Genomic DNA, 15,090 nt, shown 5'->3' on the forward strand with positions numbered 1-15,090 from the left:
TTGTTTCTCTCACAGAAACACTCCTAGTTTTGCAAGAGAACTTTGGACAATTTATAATGGCATTTGTCAGTTAGTGTATTAGTATTACATTAGTCCCTGATAGGCATTAGTATCACTTCAGGGCTAGTCCAGCCCTCCTTCCCTAAGGTACAGAGCCTAGAGGAACAGAGATAATTATGTGAGCAAACCTTTCTGTATTTCAAAAATTTTGAGTTACTTGCTCTCTCCACGTTACAAACAAGAATAGCATTTTGTCAGGTTAGTTATATGTGTCTGCTAATTTAAATGTAAGTAAAATTGGCACTCAGTGCTAAGTTTCAAATTGATAGTAAAACAGATTTGACTCTAAGTGATGTTTTTCAACATATGCAGTAAAAGGATAATAAAACCATTTTCCCTCTGAATTTTTTCATTATTCTTTACATGAATGTTTATGGCTGCATAGCCTTAAGATAAATTTTTATTCGGTTGATTTACAGCTAAGTTGAGCAAATGTCTTTTATAGTAGTTCAAGTCAGGAGTTCTTGTCTTATATAAGTTTTAAATGTGACTCCAGAAAGGTTCTCAGAATTCAGGTCTACCAGAGACTTTATGATAAAAGTGAAGGAAAACTAGGAAGTTCGGATATTGTTATTCAGGATCCTGCTGAAAGACACCTCAGAAGAAAATGGAAAATAATTTGCCTGAACTCATTGCTGGCATTGATGTTACCAAAGCCAACTGTAAGTGCATCTGCACTTCAAAACCACTGTGTCAATCTTAGGATGCCCATTAATATTGACATCATATACCAGGACATATGAAATAATGAGGGTCATAGATAGAATACCATGAACTGGATGGCTCACAATGCCTTTTTATCAACTGCACAAGGAATTTATTGCATGCTTATGAGACACATGCTTTGGAAACAATGTAATACGTTGATATGTAATATGTTGAGTAATACCCTGCACTAAGGTGTGTGACCATTAGTAAGAAATTTAATTGAATTTTGCCTAAAAAATATTCAGTCTTGTCTTATTTGATCCATGGTTATTTGTAATTAGTTGCCCAGCTTTGCAGGAATGGTGATGTTTTTAGATCATCACTAGTGTGTGAGCTGTCAGTATGGCTCTTCTCATTCCACTTCAGCCCTGGTTACCCTGAGAACACAAGGCAGAGGAAATCAAAGGAGATCACCAGGAAAAGTCAGCTTACCATGAATCTGTGGCAGATTTGAGGACAGATGTGAGCAGTTTGCTCTGGATCTCATGTCCCTTAACTTTTATGTTAGGTCTGCTCTGGCATTTGCTGGATTCTCCTCTCGAAGGGTGATCTGCTCCAGTTTTTCCTGCTTGGTACCTGTGCAGGCTTGGCTTTGGATTATCCAGTCAGTCACAGATTCACAAAATATTCTGAGCTGGAAGAGGTCCACAAGGGTCATGGAGTCCAGCTCTCAAGTGAATGGCCCATGTGGGGATTGAACCCTCAACCTTGGCATTATTAGCACCATGCTTTGAGTGTTTTTTCAATTTGGCAGGATTTTACCCATGAACATGATCTGTGACAAATACTAGCTGTGAACAGTTTATATCTCAGTTCATCCTTAGCAGTTTCTCCTTCAAAAAATCACACATTTGCAGCATGAGAGTTTCCCTTTGCTAAATTTTAAAGGCTTGTGACACAGGAGCACGCTGTTAGAACTTCTCAAGAACTGGCTGCAAAAATGTTTTGTGGAAAGAGTCAGCATTACATTAATTTGCTGTCTACTCCTGTGTAAAAGCGAATGCTTAAGGAAATGCTTTTTTACTTTTTTTTTTTTTTTAGGATAAACATAAAGTCCAGATGTTTAATGTCAGTCTGTGTTGTTAATGAAGATGATTTTTTTTTTTAATTTGAAGGTTCAGTAATGTCACTAGAGCACATACCCGACTAGAATCGAGGTACAGTAACAGCTCTGGAGGATCTTACGATGATGACAAAAGTAAGTTTTATTCAATTTCATGAAATTTCTGGTGTTTTGGTTGGAGAGGAAAACATTCTAATGACCAGTGGAGCCTCTCTGTTTAAGTTCTGTGTAAACAGTAATGTAGTATCGCCATGCAGGGAGTGTCCTTACTTTACCTCCATACCTCATTTAATTAATTTACTTTGTTTAATCTGGCTTCAGTCAAACCCATTTGAAGGCCAGAGGACTTCACAGAGAGCAGCAGCAGAGAATCCTCCAGAGAGTAACACATAGGGCCTTTCATACATGGCAAGGCAAATGGCTTGTAAGAGCATTAGAGCAAGCACTTTGAGTGGTGCCATTTGGCAGAATATCCCTCCAGATCAAGTGCTGTTAGATGAGCATGAAAAGAGGCTCAGGAGTTTCCAAATATGAGATCTTATCTCCTCATTAGCTTTTATCTGCTCTCTGCAACCAGTTTCTGGCTGCACTGTGCCAGAAACTGTGTTAGAGGGGAGATGGGGCTCCTGAGCATGCTTCTTGTCCTTCATGTAGTTCTGCTAAATGGGCTGTAAATGGATACCGGTGCTCAGCAGAGATTCCAAAGAAAATCAGTTCACTATTGAACAATAGTGCAAAACTGGGGAGTTGGATGGTTTGACTTCATTTCTGGAGTGAATTCAATTTACAGATTTTGGCTAGGCCCTAACCAAATGTAAAAAAGGCAAGATCTTGTTATTTACTTTCATCATGGGCTTATTAAAGCCAGGTCGAGTACTATATCAGCCATAACGTCTTGGTTTGGTATTACAGACACCATTTTAGAGCAGTACTTTGACATAAAAAGTAAAGATTTTATATATTTTTCAATCCAAGCAATTTTTGGCAATACTCTTCTGCAAAATACACAAAGACTGTAAAATACAATACAATAAGATAATTTAATGTACACCAACAAGTATTATTCACAATTATGAAGCAAAGTATTAACAAAATATTATGTATGTACAAACTCCAGAGTTTAAATGCATAAGAAAGCGGGCAACATCTTAAACTCAGTGGGGTTTAGTATACTTGTCTTGGATTTTTTATGGCTTTCCAGTGCTGCAGCTACTTAAAATGCTTGACCAGATGTTAATTGAATCACTGGTGCTAATCTGATTTGCATGAACAATCTTTCAAGACAGAGCAGCGTTATATTATCAGAACAGCCTCCACAAATACCTGGTTTTGACAAGAGCTGAGAGTGATAAAAGACTAAAAAATACAGAAATTTTCTTTCCTCTTGTGGAATGTGTCCTCCAGCCAGTGCCCGAATGTTTTTTCCTGCCTGTACCTGCAAGCTTTGTAGTGCTGTGAATATTTATGCAAAGTGTGCTTCTCACAAGGGTTCCTTTAGCAAATATATTAATACCTAGAAGGAAAATAAAATATATTTTACTTAGCTACTGACATCTATATAGAATTCTAATAAGAGAAATAAATTTTTATACCTCTTGTCATTCTACAAGAAACATAATGCAACTTCTATTAAGAAAGCACAACTTACCCCCTCAGACAGGCAGCCCCGGCTGCAAAGGATTTGATGGTTTGGCTTCTCTCCTCTCTCCACCCTACTTTAATACTCATGTATTGCTGAGGATATAAACAGGGGCAGCACACAAACTCTTCTGTTCAGGCAAGGATTTTATGTTTACCTTCAAGGTCCTTATTTTCTTTTTTTTCTCTGTCTGTGCATAAACCTATGAAAACAGGAGTGAGGATCTAGGTCTAGATGTGAACTTCATGAAGCACTTCTCTGTGAAACACTTAAATTGGTTGAAATAAGTAGATCCTGTGCAGTGCTTTTTCTGTGAAAAGCATCTAGCAAACATTATCTGGTTAATTATTGGAAGAATAATATGTTAAAATGCCATACTTTGCTCCATTATTATTTTATTCTTCTTTATCTGTAACTAATCCATCACCCTCTAGAGAATCTAAGTAGAGGTCTAAATCATAAAGATACAAGTGTTCCTTGAAAGACCAGCACTTAAGAATGAGAGTTATAAAGTTGGCATTTTAGAAGTAATTGGAGAAGCAGCTACTGCATTAAAAGTCTCCTGGAGATCTGGAAATCTGAAGATGTTTTTCTAAAACTAAGAAGTGATGTGCATTAGAAAAATCCAGCTCTGATACTTTTGTAGGCATCAGAACAGTTTTGTTTCCCGTGGGAAAGCTGACAAGCATCAGATACATGCTGTTAAAAAAAAAAGAAAAGGAAAATGCTGAGGGTTTCAAGCTTACCTAAAATACAAAAGTGTAACAAACAAAACCAAAACAAAACAAATAAGCAAACAAACAAATGAAAACACAAAAAGAAGGAACTGAACAAAAAATAACACTAATTAAAAATTCATAAAGAGCAATGTTTGAATGTATGTCAAAAACAGACCTAGAAAGGATACTGCTGTCCATGGCAGTGTATCACAGACTGCCAGACTTCAGAAATAAAAGCTGAACAGTGAGAAAATCAAGAGGAATGGGAGGCAACAAAATACAGGGGAGATGAACAAAACTGTGCAGCTGAGACAAGACAGAAAGTGGTGGAAATAACTTACTTGACCCACATCATTGCAGATAAACAGGTGGAAGAAAAAACCCCAACACTCATTAGAGAACAGCAGCTGTCACACTAAAGCAAAATTAAATAAGTCTTTGAGAAATTCAGGATATAATTTATCCCTGTTGAAAGAAAATTACCCTGAAGATGTTTTTTGCATTCCTTATGCCTCCTTGTTAATTCAGGACATTTAACTTCTGCCTTTGTAGCATTGCTCAGCAGGGCACTGGTGAGGAGTTGCAAGAATGTGTCACTGGTACTCGGCTCCTTGCAGCAGATGGCTTCTGACAGCAGCTTTGTTGGCTGAACTTTTCCCTCATTTTTGAAGAGAAAGTCTGTTGCTTGGTGCTTTGTGATCTGGATCCAAAGCTACTAAGTGACAGCAGGGATTCAGCTGCCGCTCCTACCATTCAGTGCTGTCTGCCTGGAATCTCTTTAATTTCCAGCAGCATGAAAGAGGGATTAAAAATGCATCACTTGTTATTGAACACAGGAATTTGCAAACCTCATGGCATCTTATCACATTGTTCCAAGCAGCTGAACTCATGTGTTAGCATAAAATCTATCTAGTATTTCGCAAAAATAGGTAACCAGACTTGAGTTTTGTGGACTTTTTTGAATGCTTTTCCATGCAGATGATCCTGTTTCTCCGTATACAAGCTGGCTGTTGAATATTGTTGAAACTAAACAGCCACATCCCCTGCCCATGCCTTACAATGGAGGATGTTGGGCACCCCTTGTGGACTATCTCCCAGAAACCATCACACCTCGGGGACCCCTTCACAGGTGAGCAGCTTCTCATTCTGACATTTCACACTGTGAGATGCTTCCTCTTAGTGGTTGACTAACACCAATCTAACTGTCCCACCATTCAGAACATCTGAAAATCATACATTCAATTTCTGCTGATTTCCAGTGCAAAAATCAACATGCAGTGAAAGCTCACAATTCTACCAGATTTCTACCAGAAAGCCTATTTACAATGTAGGACATCACTGATAAGTATGAGACTGATGAAACAATTGAAACAGAAAAGGAAAATTTCTTTTTCCCAGGCCTCTGTGCCTGTTATTCATAGCACTTTGATCTTTTATTCTAACTAGGCCATGCATATTCTGAAATTCCTCTTTTACATAATTTATATTGACAATAATAGGGTTTTTTTTCAGTAACTGATACTTGTTTGCTTGATACTGTAACTAAAGTGCTGCAGCATTAATTGTATTGAGAAGAAATGCTACAAATCTGAAAATTTATAGACTGTGTATTGCTTCAGAAGTAGGCATCCTGTTTGTGCTTTCCCATTTCCAAGAGGTTTGAAACTGATGCTGTGGTTTAACTTCCAGGTGCAATATTGCTGTTATCTTCATGACAGAGATGGTAGTGGATCACAGTGTGAGAGAAGATTGGGCTCTTCACCTCCCTTTATTGCTGCATGCTCTCTTTTTAGGTAAGACCAACAGAACAAGAAAGAAAGTATAAATTTGCTCCCTTCTTTTACCTGAGTTTTGCTAAAGCTATAGAGCTGTGTTTCTTACATGTTTTATGATTTCCTCCCTCCACCCTAAAAGAAAAATCCCAAGGCAACTTGTGGTCTGTACATTAGTCTCAAAACTTTGAAGTTTTTGAATATTTTGGTCAAATTCACCCAAGTTTGAGAAGTGTATAGAAACTTGATGATGAATTATTTCCTAAAATGGCTCTGTAAAAATGTGTGGCATGGTTCCTGCAAGAAAAGGAGGTGAAACTCTTGCTTTTGTCCAGCTTGATTAGTGATGACAGTCTACACATACCTTGGACCTGGACTACACACACCTGTGCTGTCTCTTGCCTTTGCAAAAATGATCTGTAAGAGAGCCAGGATAGCTGTACTGCAGAGGTAGTGGATTAGGACACAGACCAGTGGAAAGCAAAGCTTCATTAATTCCACTGCTGATGGAATACTTTCTCCTCAGTGTGTTCCCTTATGTACCTGGGCACTGAGGCAGTGCTTTTTCCCCACTGCTGTGTCTGTTCCTGACTGTAGCACAGTTCATCCGGAGGCTGTTAACCTTCCTTGTCCTGCCTTTCAACATCCCCAAAAGTGAGTGGCCTAATTTTTTAGCACACAAGGGTATTTAGCATTATAAAGCCATTCCCCTGCTTCCGTGGTTGATAAATAATAGTGTTCACAAATAAACACAGAGTTGTGAAATAAATTTATAATAGCTGAGATCACAGTTCCCTTCTCATTCAGTCACCATAGTTACCACTAAGTATTCAGGGTCAGTCTGGGAAGAGTCTGCTGATCAGCAGGCAAAAAGAGATTAAATTGGGATGTTACAGCACAGTGGTAAAATGAAGTGTATGTTGAAGAAGATACTTGTTCTCCTTTACTGCTACTCTGTTACCAACTGTTCTGCTCAAAAGTTTTTGATGAAGGAGGGTTTTGTATATCAGTGCGTTGATTTCACAAACTTCTAATGAAATGCAGGAGTAGCAAACGAGGACTGTGTTGGATGGGACTTCCAGAGTCAGTTTCAATACGATATTTCACATATATTCACTTAAAATTTAAATTTATTTTGTGGCTGCCCATAACAACTTTCTCATCTTTTTGTCTATTTCTGTGAACTTTCTAAGTGTAAGAGGGAGCTGAAAGAGATTTGGGTAATTTTATGGATCAAATCAATAACCATTAACTGATCAAACAATGCCTTTATTACGATTTGTAACAAGTGTGAAAAAACCAGATCTTACACTTAGAATTGTCACAAGAATAAATTAGAAACTTAAGAAGGAGTAGAGCAGTGTGACCACTTCAGTTAAGATGGCTTTAAGGAGCCAGCAGGGAGCTATGCAAATAAACATATGCAAAAACAGTTATGATACTAGTAATGAATTAGAAAATTATCTTTAGTTATTTGTTTGTGCAATAAGGCTTCAACATTACAGATTTTTTTATAAGGAATAAATAGAAATTTATTAATACCATATGAGACAGTCCCTTGGCTAAAAACTCTCAGTTCTGAAATGTGAAATTAAAATTAACTGGTAACTAAATATAACTGGTTTAGTGGTAACTAAAACGAGATCACAGCTTTCAGGCTTCAAGGTCAGTTTCTCTAGAGTTGTTATACCTCCTGTGGAAAATTTTTCCATTCTGTAGTAGAGCTCTTGTGATGTTGTAAGGAAGTTATGCCACACATTAGCCAAAGGTATGAATGTAATTAAAAATTAAGTATTGCTGTCCTGTTGGAATGTGATCAGGCAGATGCATCTGACTGAAAAGCAGACCAGAAACTAGTATGGTGGCTACCTGGAGAGCTGGTATCCTTTCATTTATTGCAAGGAGTGAGAAAATATTAAAGTGAAAGAATTTTGCAATGTTTGTGTGTTTAATAGGTTATTGAATGGTTTGTAGTACTATTGGTGAAGCAGGCAGGCAGACTGCTGGTTTGAACTTGCCTATCTCTGGTGCATGAAAATCACTGCTGTTTAAAATCTCTTTTGCAACCAGTGTGAAATTAGTTGAACAGCTAAACTCCTTTCCCATGGAAATGTGTCCATGTCACAGAAGCTTACCTTCCTTGGAGCTCTTACAGGTTAAAGAAGGGACCAGCACTGGGCAAGCACAAAGACTGAACTGTCCTCCTCAGTTCCTAGTTAGCAGATCTATGCCAATAATGAGCAGCTTCATTATTGCAGGCCAAACAAGAACCAGCATGACTGGAGTATGTTAGAAAACACCTGACTTGAAAGATCTGTTGGCTACTGCCACACAGAGTAATGAAGTAGCTGCTTTTTTTGAAGAGGGATATATCATGAGAAGAGAGGAGTTGAAGAAGAAAAAAGTTGAGTTTTTCAGCATTGAAACTACTCGTAAACAGAAGAAAGTATGTTTAAATATACTGCAAGAGAGTCAAAATGAGATTACTACAACAGAGCACAGAAATATCTGTTTCCTTTGCGTTTGTAATTTGTGAACTATTCTGGCTGTTTTAAAATCTTACAGACAGCAGTAGTGTAAACCAAATCAGTCTTTCAGCACTAGACATTCGATTTGAGTTGTGCATCCTGAGTTAGGGGCTAATTTCTCATGCTGCTCACTGGTAGTTGAAGTTCTTTTTCAAGTGATGTGTCTGTCAGTTCCGTTTTTAATACATCAGTACCTACCTCTACAGTTTGCACTCATTCTAAAACTGATGTCTGTGCTAGAAAGCCAGATACTGTGGTAAGCAATGTAATTACAACCACCATCAAGAATACCTCATCTTTAAAGGTTTTCCAGACCTGTCAACTTAACTGCAGTGGGACAAAATGCATAAAGCTGTATTGCCACTCACTCTTTGTACCTCCTCTGTGGGACCTCAGTCTGGAAACTAAACATACACATACTTTTAAGTAACAGCATGGGTAACTGTGTCTGGAAATACTACATCTTTTGTTTATTTGCACTGTTGTCATGAACTGCCTTGGAATTTTTGCTATTTGTGGAATGTGAACTTGTTTGTTATTACTTCATATTCAGATATTGCTGTAACCTTTTCTTTTTAGGTCTTGACCATTACCGCCCAGAGGTCTTTGAACACAGTAAAAAGTTACTGCTTCACCTTTTGATTGCATTGTCTTGCAATAACAACTATCAAGCCATTGCATCTGTGCTTCTTCAGACCAGAGAGATGAATGAGACCAAGACTCTGACAGTACAACCTGCATACTTACCTGAATATCTTTACACAGGTAATGAAGCAAAAGAAGAGCACTGTATCATACTGTCAGGTCTTGATAGGTCAAAGTAATAAAGTGGCAAATATGAACATTTCCCATTAATACTAATTCCACATGAACTACCCTAAGGATGCATGCAATTTATTATTAGACAACTTTTCGTGATAAGGAGAAAGTTATCTAATGTAAGGAAAAATATGTAATGAAGTATTTTAAAATTAATAGGGCTAATAACTTTCTGATTCACCCCTCAGGGATCCAGATCTACTTTAAATGAAGGCAATCATTCCTCAACCTTAAAAGAAATGAATAAATAATTCAAACACAGAAAGAGTAGCAAGAATGTGCAGCTCAGATTTTCCATTATTAAATTAAGTTTTACTTGATACACACCCTCCTTTTTATCACTGATACATTGCATTTCTGTCCTGAAATCTGTTCCTACATTAGGAGTCTTATTTCAGACCTCTGCTGAGGTCAGTGTTCTATTACTTTTAGCAATGTATCTGTTTTCAAGGAGTTGGTTGGAACCAATTTGTAGAAGGCTGCTTGTTAGATTTACTGTTGTCATATAATATTGCTAAAAGCAAATGTACTGTTCAGTTTTCAAGGAATCACAGAACCAACATAGGGTTGTGGATGTAGGATTAGTTGTCAGGAACAGGGTGAGGAACTTTACCATACAGTGAAAAATGAAGAGTAAAGATTCTCAAATCAGTGGCATTTCCATGGTTCTTTAGGAAGTAATAAGTAATTCGGCTTTATAAAAAATATTGCACAATAACTTATCACTTTTTCTGAGATACAACAAAATTATTTTAAAGTAATGAGCAGAAGGGATAGGTATTTTAGATTGATGAATTATTTTGGCCAAAGAAATTTCATTCGGAATAACTTCTGTGAAAAATTATCTCACATGGCTTCCCTGTATTCAGTTGGGTGGATTTCTTTCCCAGTGCACATCTATGAATTATTAAATACAGAATAAAATTCTTACATTAAAATTACATTACTGTTTTTCTGCCAAAATGAAAAACTGTTTTCATTCTTGTGTCTAAAAAATGTAATTGGTACCCTGAGTCTGTCCCTCTGGAGTTCAAGAAGTTACCAAGACTTGATATTTTGGACTGGTTTTTGAGAAGCTAATATAAAGAGTGAGAGTGTGGGTGAGTAGCTATAGCAAAAAGTCCTAACTGAAAATGCTTCAGTTCAGGTTTGTTCCACATAATGTCAGGCAACTAAATTAAGAGTCTTCTTGGTTTGCAATGGATTTTGTCCTGCTCCCATTTTTCTCTCAAGGCCATTTTTTTTCTGTTGTAGAGACAGCCTAAACATGACTAGAAGTCTAAACTTAAGAAAATAGGTCTTGGTTTCTAATCTTAGCTCTGAAACTGTGGCAAGCTTTTGATCTAGAACTCTTATTCAGGTGTTTTCATCCTCATGCTGAAAATATTTTGTATGACTAGTCCAGTGGGTACAGTTACTAAAGGTGTTGAACAGAAGCCTTTAACATTTGTGTCTTAATTTCCATTACATTTGTAAAATTGAGACAGCATAATTGTTCTAAAATTCCACCCTGCAGTTTTTTTCCATATCAGACTAGCCCAGAGAAGTGAACTTCGCATGCACTTTGCCAACTTCTAAATTCACTTCTAAAAAGTCTTACTTCTGAATTTAAAATGCCATGGAATATTTGTTTTCCAAGTACTGTTGTCCTTGTGCAGTAAAAAAAGAAATTTTTACTTGGATAGTTTTCATTTTATTCTGGATTCTAGACATTTAGAAACAAAATACCATTTTCACTCCCATCAGTATTTGAGGGTGGGTGCGTTCTGCAGGTTTTCCACATTTCCCAGTGGAAGGTTTCAGCTGCTGCTGACTCTGAAAGAGCTGCTTGGCAGACACTTTCATCTGCAAAGCTGGCCCAGCAGTGCATTCCATGTTTATCTCCCCCCTTTTGGCTGGCAGGTGGCTTTGACTTTCTGCGGGAATACCAGTCATCTCCAGTGCCAGACTCCGGCTTGAGCTCCAGCTCCACCTCCTCCAGTATCAGCCTGGGAGGCAGCAGTGGAAATCTCCCACAGATTACACAAGAAGTTGAGGACATGGACGCTGCTGCTGAATCAGATGAGAAAGCAAACAAGTTAATTGAGTTTCTAACAACCAGGTAATGCACATAAGCAGAGGATACATTTGTACTCAAAATGCATGCATACTTTCATGAAGCAATTTAAAGGAAAATAACTGAGCTTTAATAGTAATTACAGACCCCATTCCTCTTTTATTGATACTTATAGTACTAGGTAGGTACTTAAAAGCACTACAGTGTCAGAAAAAAAACAGAAAAAAAATCTTGCCTGACAGAAATAAAATATTTAATTGACTGATAATTTTATGTTCAGAAATTAACTTATAGAAGAAGCCAGTTTCATTATTATAAAATAAGATATAAAGTGTACAGTGCATAGTGAAAGGCCATAGTGAAACTATATTAACTACCAGCTACAGCCAGCAGATTCTAGGCACAGTGTTAAATGGTGAACAGGAATTTATTTATGCTGCTCTCTACACGGCATAGCTTATATTTTAAAATACAGCATAGGAATATTTATTTACTTTTATTTAAAATTCTGTTCGGTTGCATGTTTACCAGGTCACGGCCCTGTAAATATCTAAGTACCTGTACAGATTATACATTTTAACTGATTACATTTACTTCTGATAACTCAAAGAAATTTTGCACTTTGTTATGTATTTCTTTAAGGGCATTTGGTCCACTTTGGTGCCATGAAGATATCACTCCCAAAAATCAGAACACCAAGAGTGCTGAACAGCTCACTAATTTTCTGCGCCATGTCGTATCTGTATTTAAAGATTCAAAGTCAGGTAGTAAATATTTTCCTTTCATAACTAAAAAAATATTCTCTCACAGTCACACTTAATGTTTATCCTGTGACTTGGTAGATCTGCTTTTGCAGAAGCACAGTAAATACGTCTTAACAAGGATGTATGACATATGAAAGAATTGCTTTAAAACAGTCATGTTAGATTAAACTGTGGCTAAATGTTGAGTTGAATATTTCTTCAAAGCTGTTGGTAAAAAACCTTTTGATTGATTCTGTCAGATAAAATCTCCTCTGTGTCCTGTTAGTAATCACACCTACTAAGTAAATATACTTTGTTAATTTCTTCAGGCAATAGAAGTTTAGTTTTCATTTATTATGGTATTTAGAACATAGGGAATGTGATGATTGCATTTTGAAAACCAGCACAGTCACTAATTAAATAATTTCCAAGATCAAAGCAGAATGCAGCATCAGTATTTATATTAAAGATCTTATCCAAAGCCTTATGAAGCTAACAGAAAGACTCCTAATTCAATTTGGCTTCAGGTTTGGGAGTTTTCAGAAGTTACTGTTGCTGCCAGCAAGAATAGTGGATGGCTTGAAAGCTTGTCCAGCAATTGTAAGACAAAATAAATTAGATTATCAATTTCAGGCTCAGAATTTTGTTTTGCAGTTAATTCAGCTAATTTTCTTGCATTCTATGCAAAATAAATGTAAAATTCTCCAAAGCACAGACGTTTCTGCACCCCATTTCTCAGTGCTTGCAGCACATGCTAGCGAGCATATCCTCCTCACAAAGTATGTTCAGCCTGTTTATGACCCTCAGTAAAGTGTGTAATAAAAATGGGGGGAAAAAACTGACATCCTCTTCTTTTGCTCAGGTTTTCATTTGGAGCAGCATCTGAGTGAAGTTGCTTTACAAACAGCTCTTTCAAGCTCTTCCAGACATTACGCCGGTCGCTCTTTCCAGATATTCAGGGCCCTAAAGCAGCCCCTTTCTGCCCACGCATTGTCTGACCTCCTGTCAAGATTGGTGGAAGTTATTGGAGAGCACGGAGATGAGATTCAGGTATGCATGTGTAAATAATGCTTCTTAGAACTGCATACTTAATGCATACTTAATTTGAAATTACCATTTTAACAAGGTGGTCTAGACTCATGTGATGAAGAATAGAATGTGGCCTTAGAAGAGATTACTTCTGAGTTTGCTGAATTCATATGTAGTTTATTTAAGCCTTCATCAGGCTGTTACAGTCTTACATAGCACTAAAGAAAACAACAAGAAATTTTTAGTAATTGTCACTCAAAATTAAATTTTTGTGATGACCATTTTTTCCAAGTTAATTAATATCGGTTTAAGGAATCCATCATCTGTCTGGTGATGTAATCTCACAACATGAAGTAGACACTATCTCATTCCTCAAATGTTATCACGTTTAGGAGTAAACAAATCTGCACCATCCATAATAATACGAAGCTTAGACTGACTTAATTCAGTACAGACCTTTCGCAGCACTATCATGTTCACTCTGCTTAGCTAAACAGACTGAAATTTTACAATCAGAGATTATTTATTGCAAGATTCAAGACTTAATAAAGAGAAATACTGGCTCTTAGTAAGAAATAGACTGACATCACCTCCATATTTTACTTAGGTAATGAAACTGCCACAAGATGACAGTAATACTCTGTCATAACTGCTTGTGTAGAATTTAAATCAGTGACCTACAAGTCAGAGGTTCAGTGTGTCATTACCAGTCCCTTGATGAGATATGTGCCCTTCTTACATACCTTCATAGATCATTCAGAGGCAGAAAATAAAACACACTTGTGATGACATTTTAATGTTCAGGGCAGTGGCTTTGATGTGAATGTTGGGTTTTTTTCAGGAGAAATTATAGGTTTTCAGTAGGTCCCTGTTCCTTTTATGAGATGAAGATTTTTAAATGTTATTTTTTGAATGTCTTTGTTAAAATGCTTAACCTCCTGCATTGATAGGGGTATGTAATGGAGGCACTACTTACTTTGGAAGCTGCAGTGGATAATCTCTCTGACTGTTTGAAGAACAGTGATCTTTTGACGGTGTTATCACGGTAAGAATCTGTCTCCTAACTGTATTTTTTTCAATGTTTCATGACATTGAGTGTGCACTTCTGCAGTCTAACAGCAAAAAAATAATTTTGATAAGACTGAGCTCATTTGTAACCTTCCAAGGACCAGACTGTGAGCACATTTCAGCCAAATTTTGCCATAGTTGAAATAATGTTGATAGAACTAATAAAACTTTACAATGTGTTGTAAATTATACCTTGCTACCATTTTTGCTACCTACTTTAACATCCTTTAAAAATATTGTATTTTTTCACCTTTGTTTCATAAACTTGAAAATATGTCTAGGAAGAAACATGGGTTTTGTAGTACTGGTTTCATACAGCATGTCATTATCAGGTGAAGTATTCCCAAGGAATAAATGATCATGGTTTGTTCTCAATAAAACTAGGGAGAATTTTATCCCATATCTACATGGATTTTGCTTGATGTGTTGACCATCTTTATGAAACCCTTGGCCTGAAAGTAGACTTTTGTATATGGAGGGAAGTAACAGGCTCTCTCTGTAACATGACTGTTGATTGTACGGAGGGAGATGAATGTCTATCTGAATCCTAATAGTAACAACAGAATAGATAAATATTTTTTTTAAATATCCATAAGTTACCATGCTTTGCCTGCAGCACAAAAATACCAGTAATTTCTGAAGCTAGCAGGCAGGGTGGTGTGCCATGGCAGAACCCAAGTAGTGCCTTGGGGCCGAGCAGAGTGGGGTAAATACACTTCTACCTTCTAAACTAAGAGCTGTTTACCTTTCTTTAGTGCACATTTCAGCAAAGAGCAAGATGGAGCAGAGAGTAGGGAACACTCCAGAAAGCAGTGGGATGCAATATACTGTACCCTGACACTTGATTCTAGGATAAGATTCTCTTCAAGGACTACAGACAGTAGAA

General features: G+C 37.1%; 1 protein-coding gene and 1 long non-coding RNA gene across 9 annotated transcripts in view; one reads left to right on the forward strand and one right to left on the reverse strand.

Moving 5' to 3' along the window:
- FRY (FRY microtubule binding protein) overlaps nucleotides 1-15,090 on the forward strand; it is a 219,990-nt gene that overhangs the window by 161,985 nt on the left and 42,915 nt on the right. For all 6 annotated transcript variants that reach the window (XM_088159551.1, XM_088159552.1, XM_088159549.1 and 3 more), the window contains 8 exons: nucleotides 1,884-1,966; nucleotides 5,168-5,318; nucleotides 5,879-5,982; nucleotides 9,069-9,254; nucleotides 11,211-11,409; nucleotides 12,007-12,128; nucleotides 12,970-13,157; nucleotides 14,087-14,181. In XM_088159551.1, coding sequence (XP_088015677.1) covers nucleotides 1,884-1,966; nucleotides 5,168-5,318; nucleotides 5,879-5,982; nucleotides 9,069-9,254; nucleotides 11,211-11,409; nucleotides 12,007-12,128; nucleotides 12,970-13,157; nucleotides 14,087-14,181 — 1,128 coding nt within the window. The remainder of the gene's footprint in view (nucleotides 1-1,883; nucleotides 1,967-5,167; nucleotides 5,319-5,878; nucleotides 5,983-9,068; nucleotides 9,255-11,210; nucleotides 11,410-12,006; nucleotides 12,129-12,969; nucleotides 13,158-14,086; nucleotides 14,182-15,090) is intronic.
- On the reverse strand, nucleotides 2,764-4,827 carry LOC148224785 (uncharacterized). 3 transcript variants are annotated; one of them, XR_015801409.1, is made up of 3 exons: nucleotides 4,673-4,827; nucleotides 3,480-3,672; nucleotides 2,764-3,344 (listed from the first exon to the last, which is right to left on the reverse strand). It is a non-coding gene; the product is annotated as an uncharacterized LOC148224785 (long non-coding RNA). The 3 variants fall into 3 exon arrangements; XR_015801408.1 differs by having other exon boundaries at nucleotides 4,365-4,809; XR_015801407.1 differs by having other exon boundaries at nucleotides 4,531-4,805.

This window comes from Sturnus vulgaris, chromosome 2 (assembly GCF_052056855.1).
Source record: "Sturnus vulgaris isolate bStuVul1 chromosome 2, bStuVul1.hap1, whole genome shotgun sequence".
Classification (NCBI taxonomy): Eukaryota; Metazoa; Chordata; class Aves; order Passeriformes; family Sturnidae; genus Sturnus; species Sturnus vulgaris.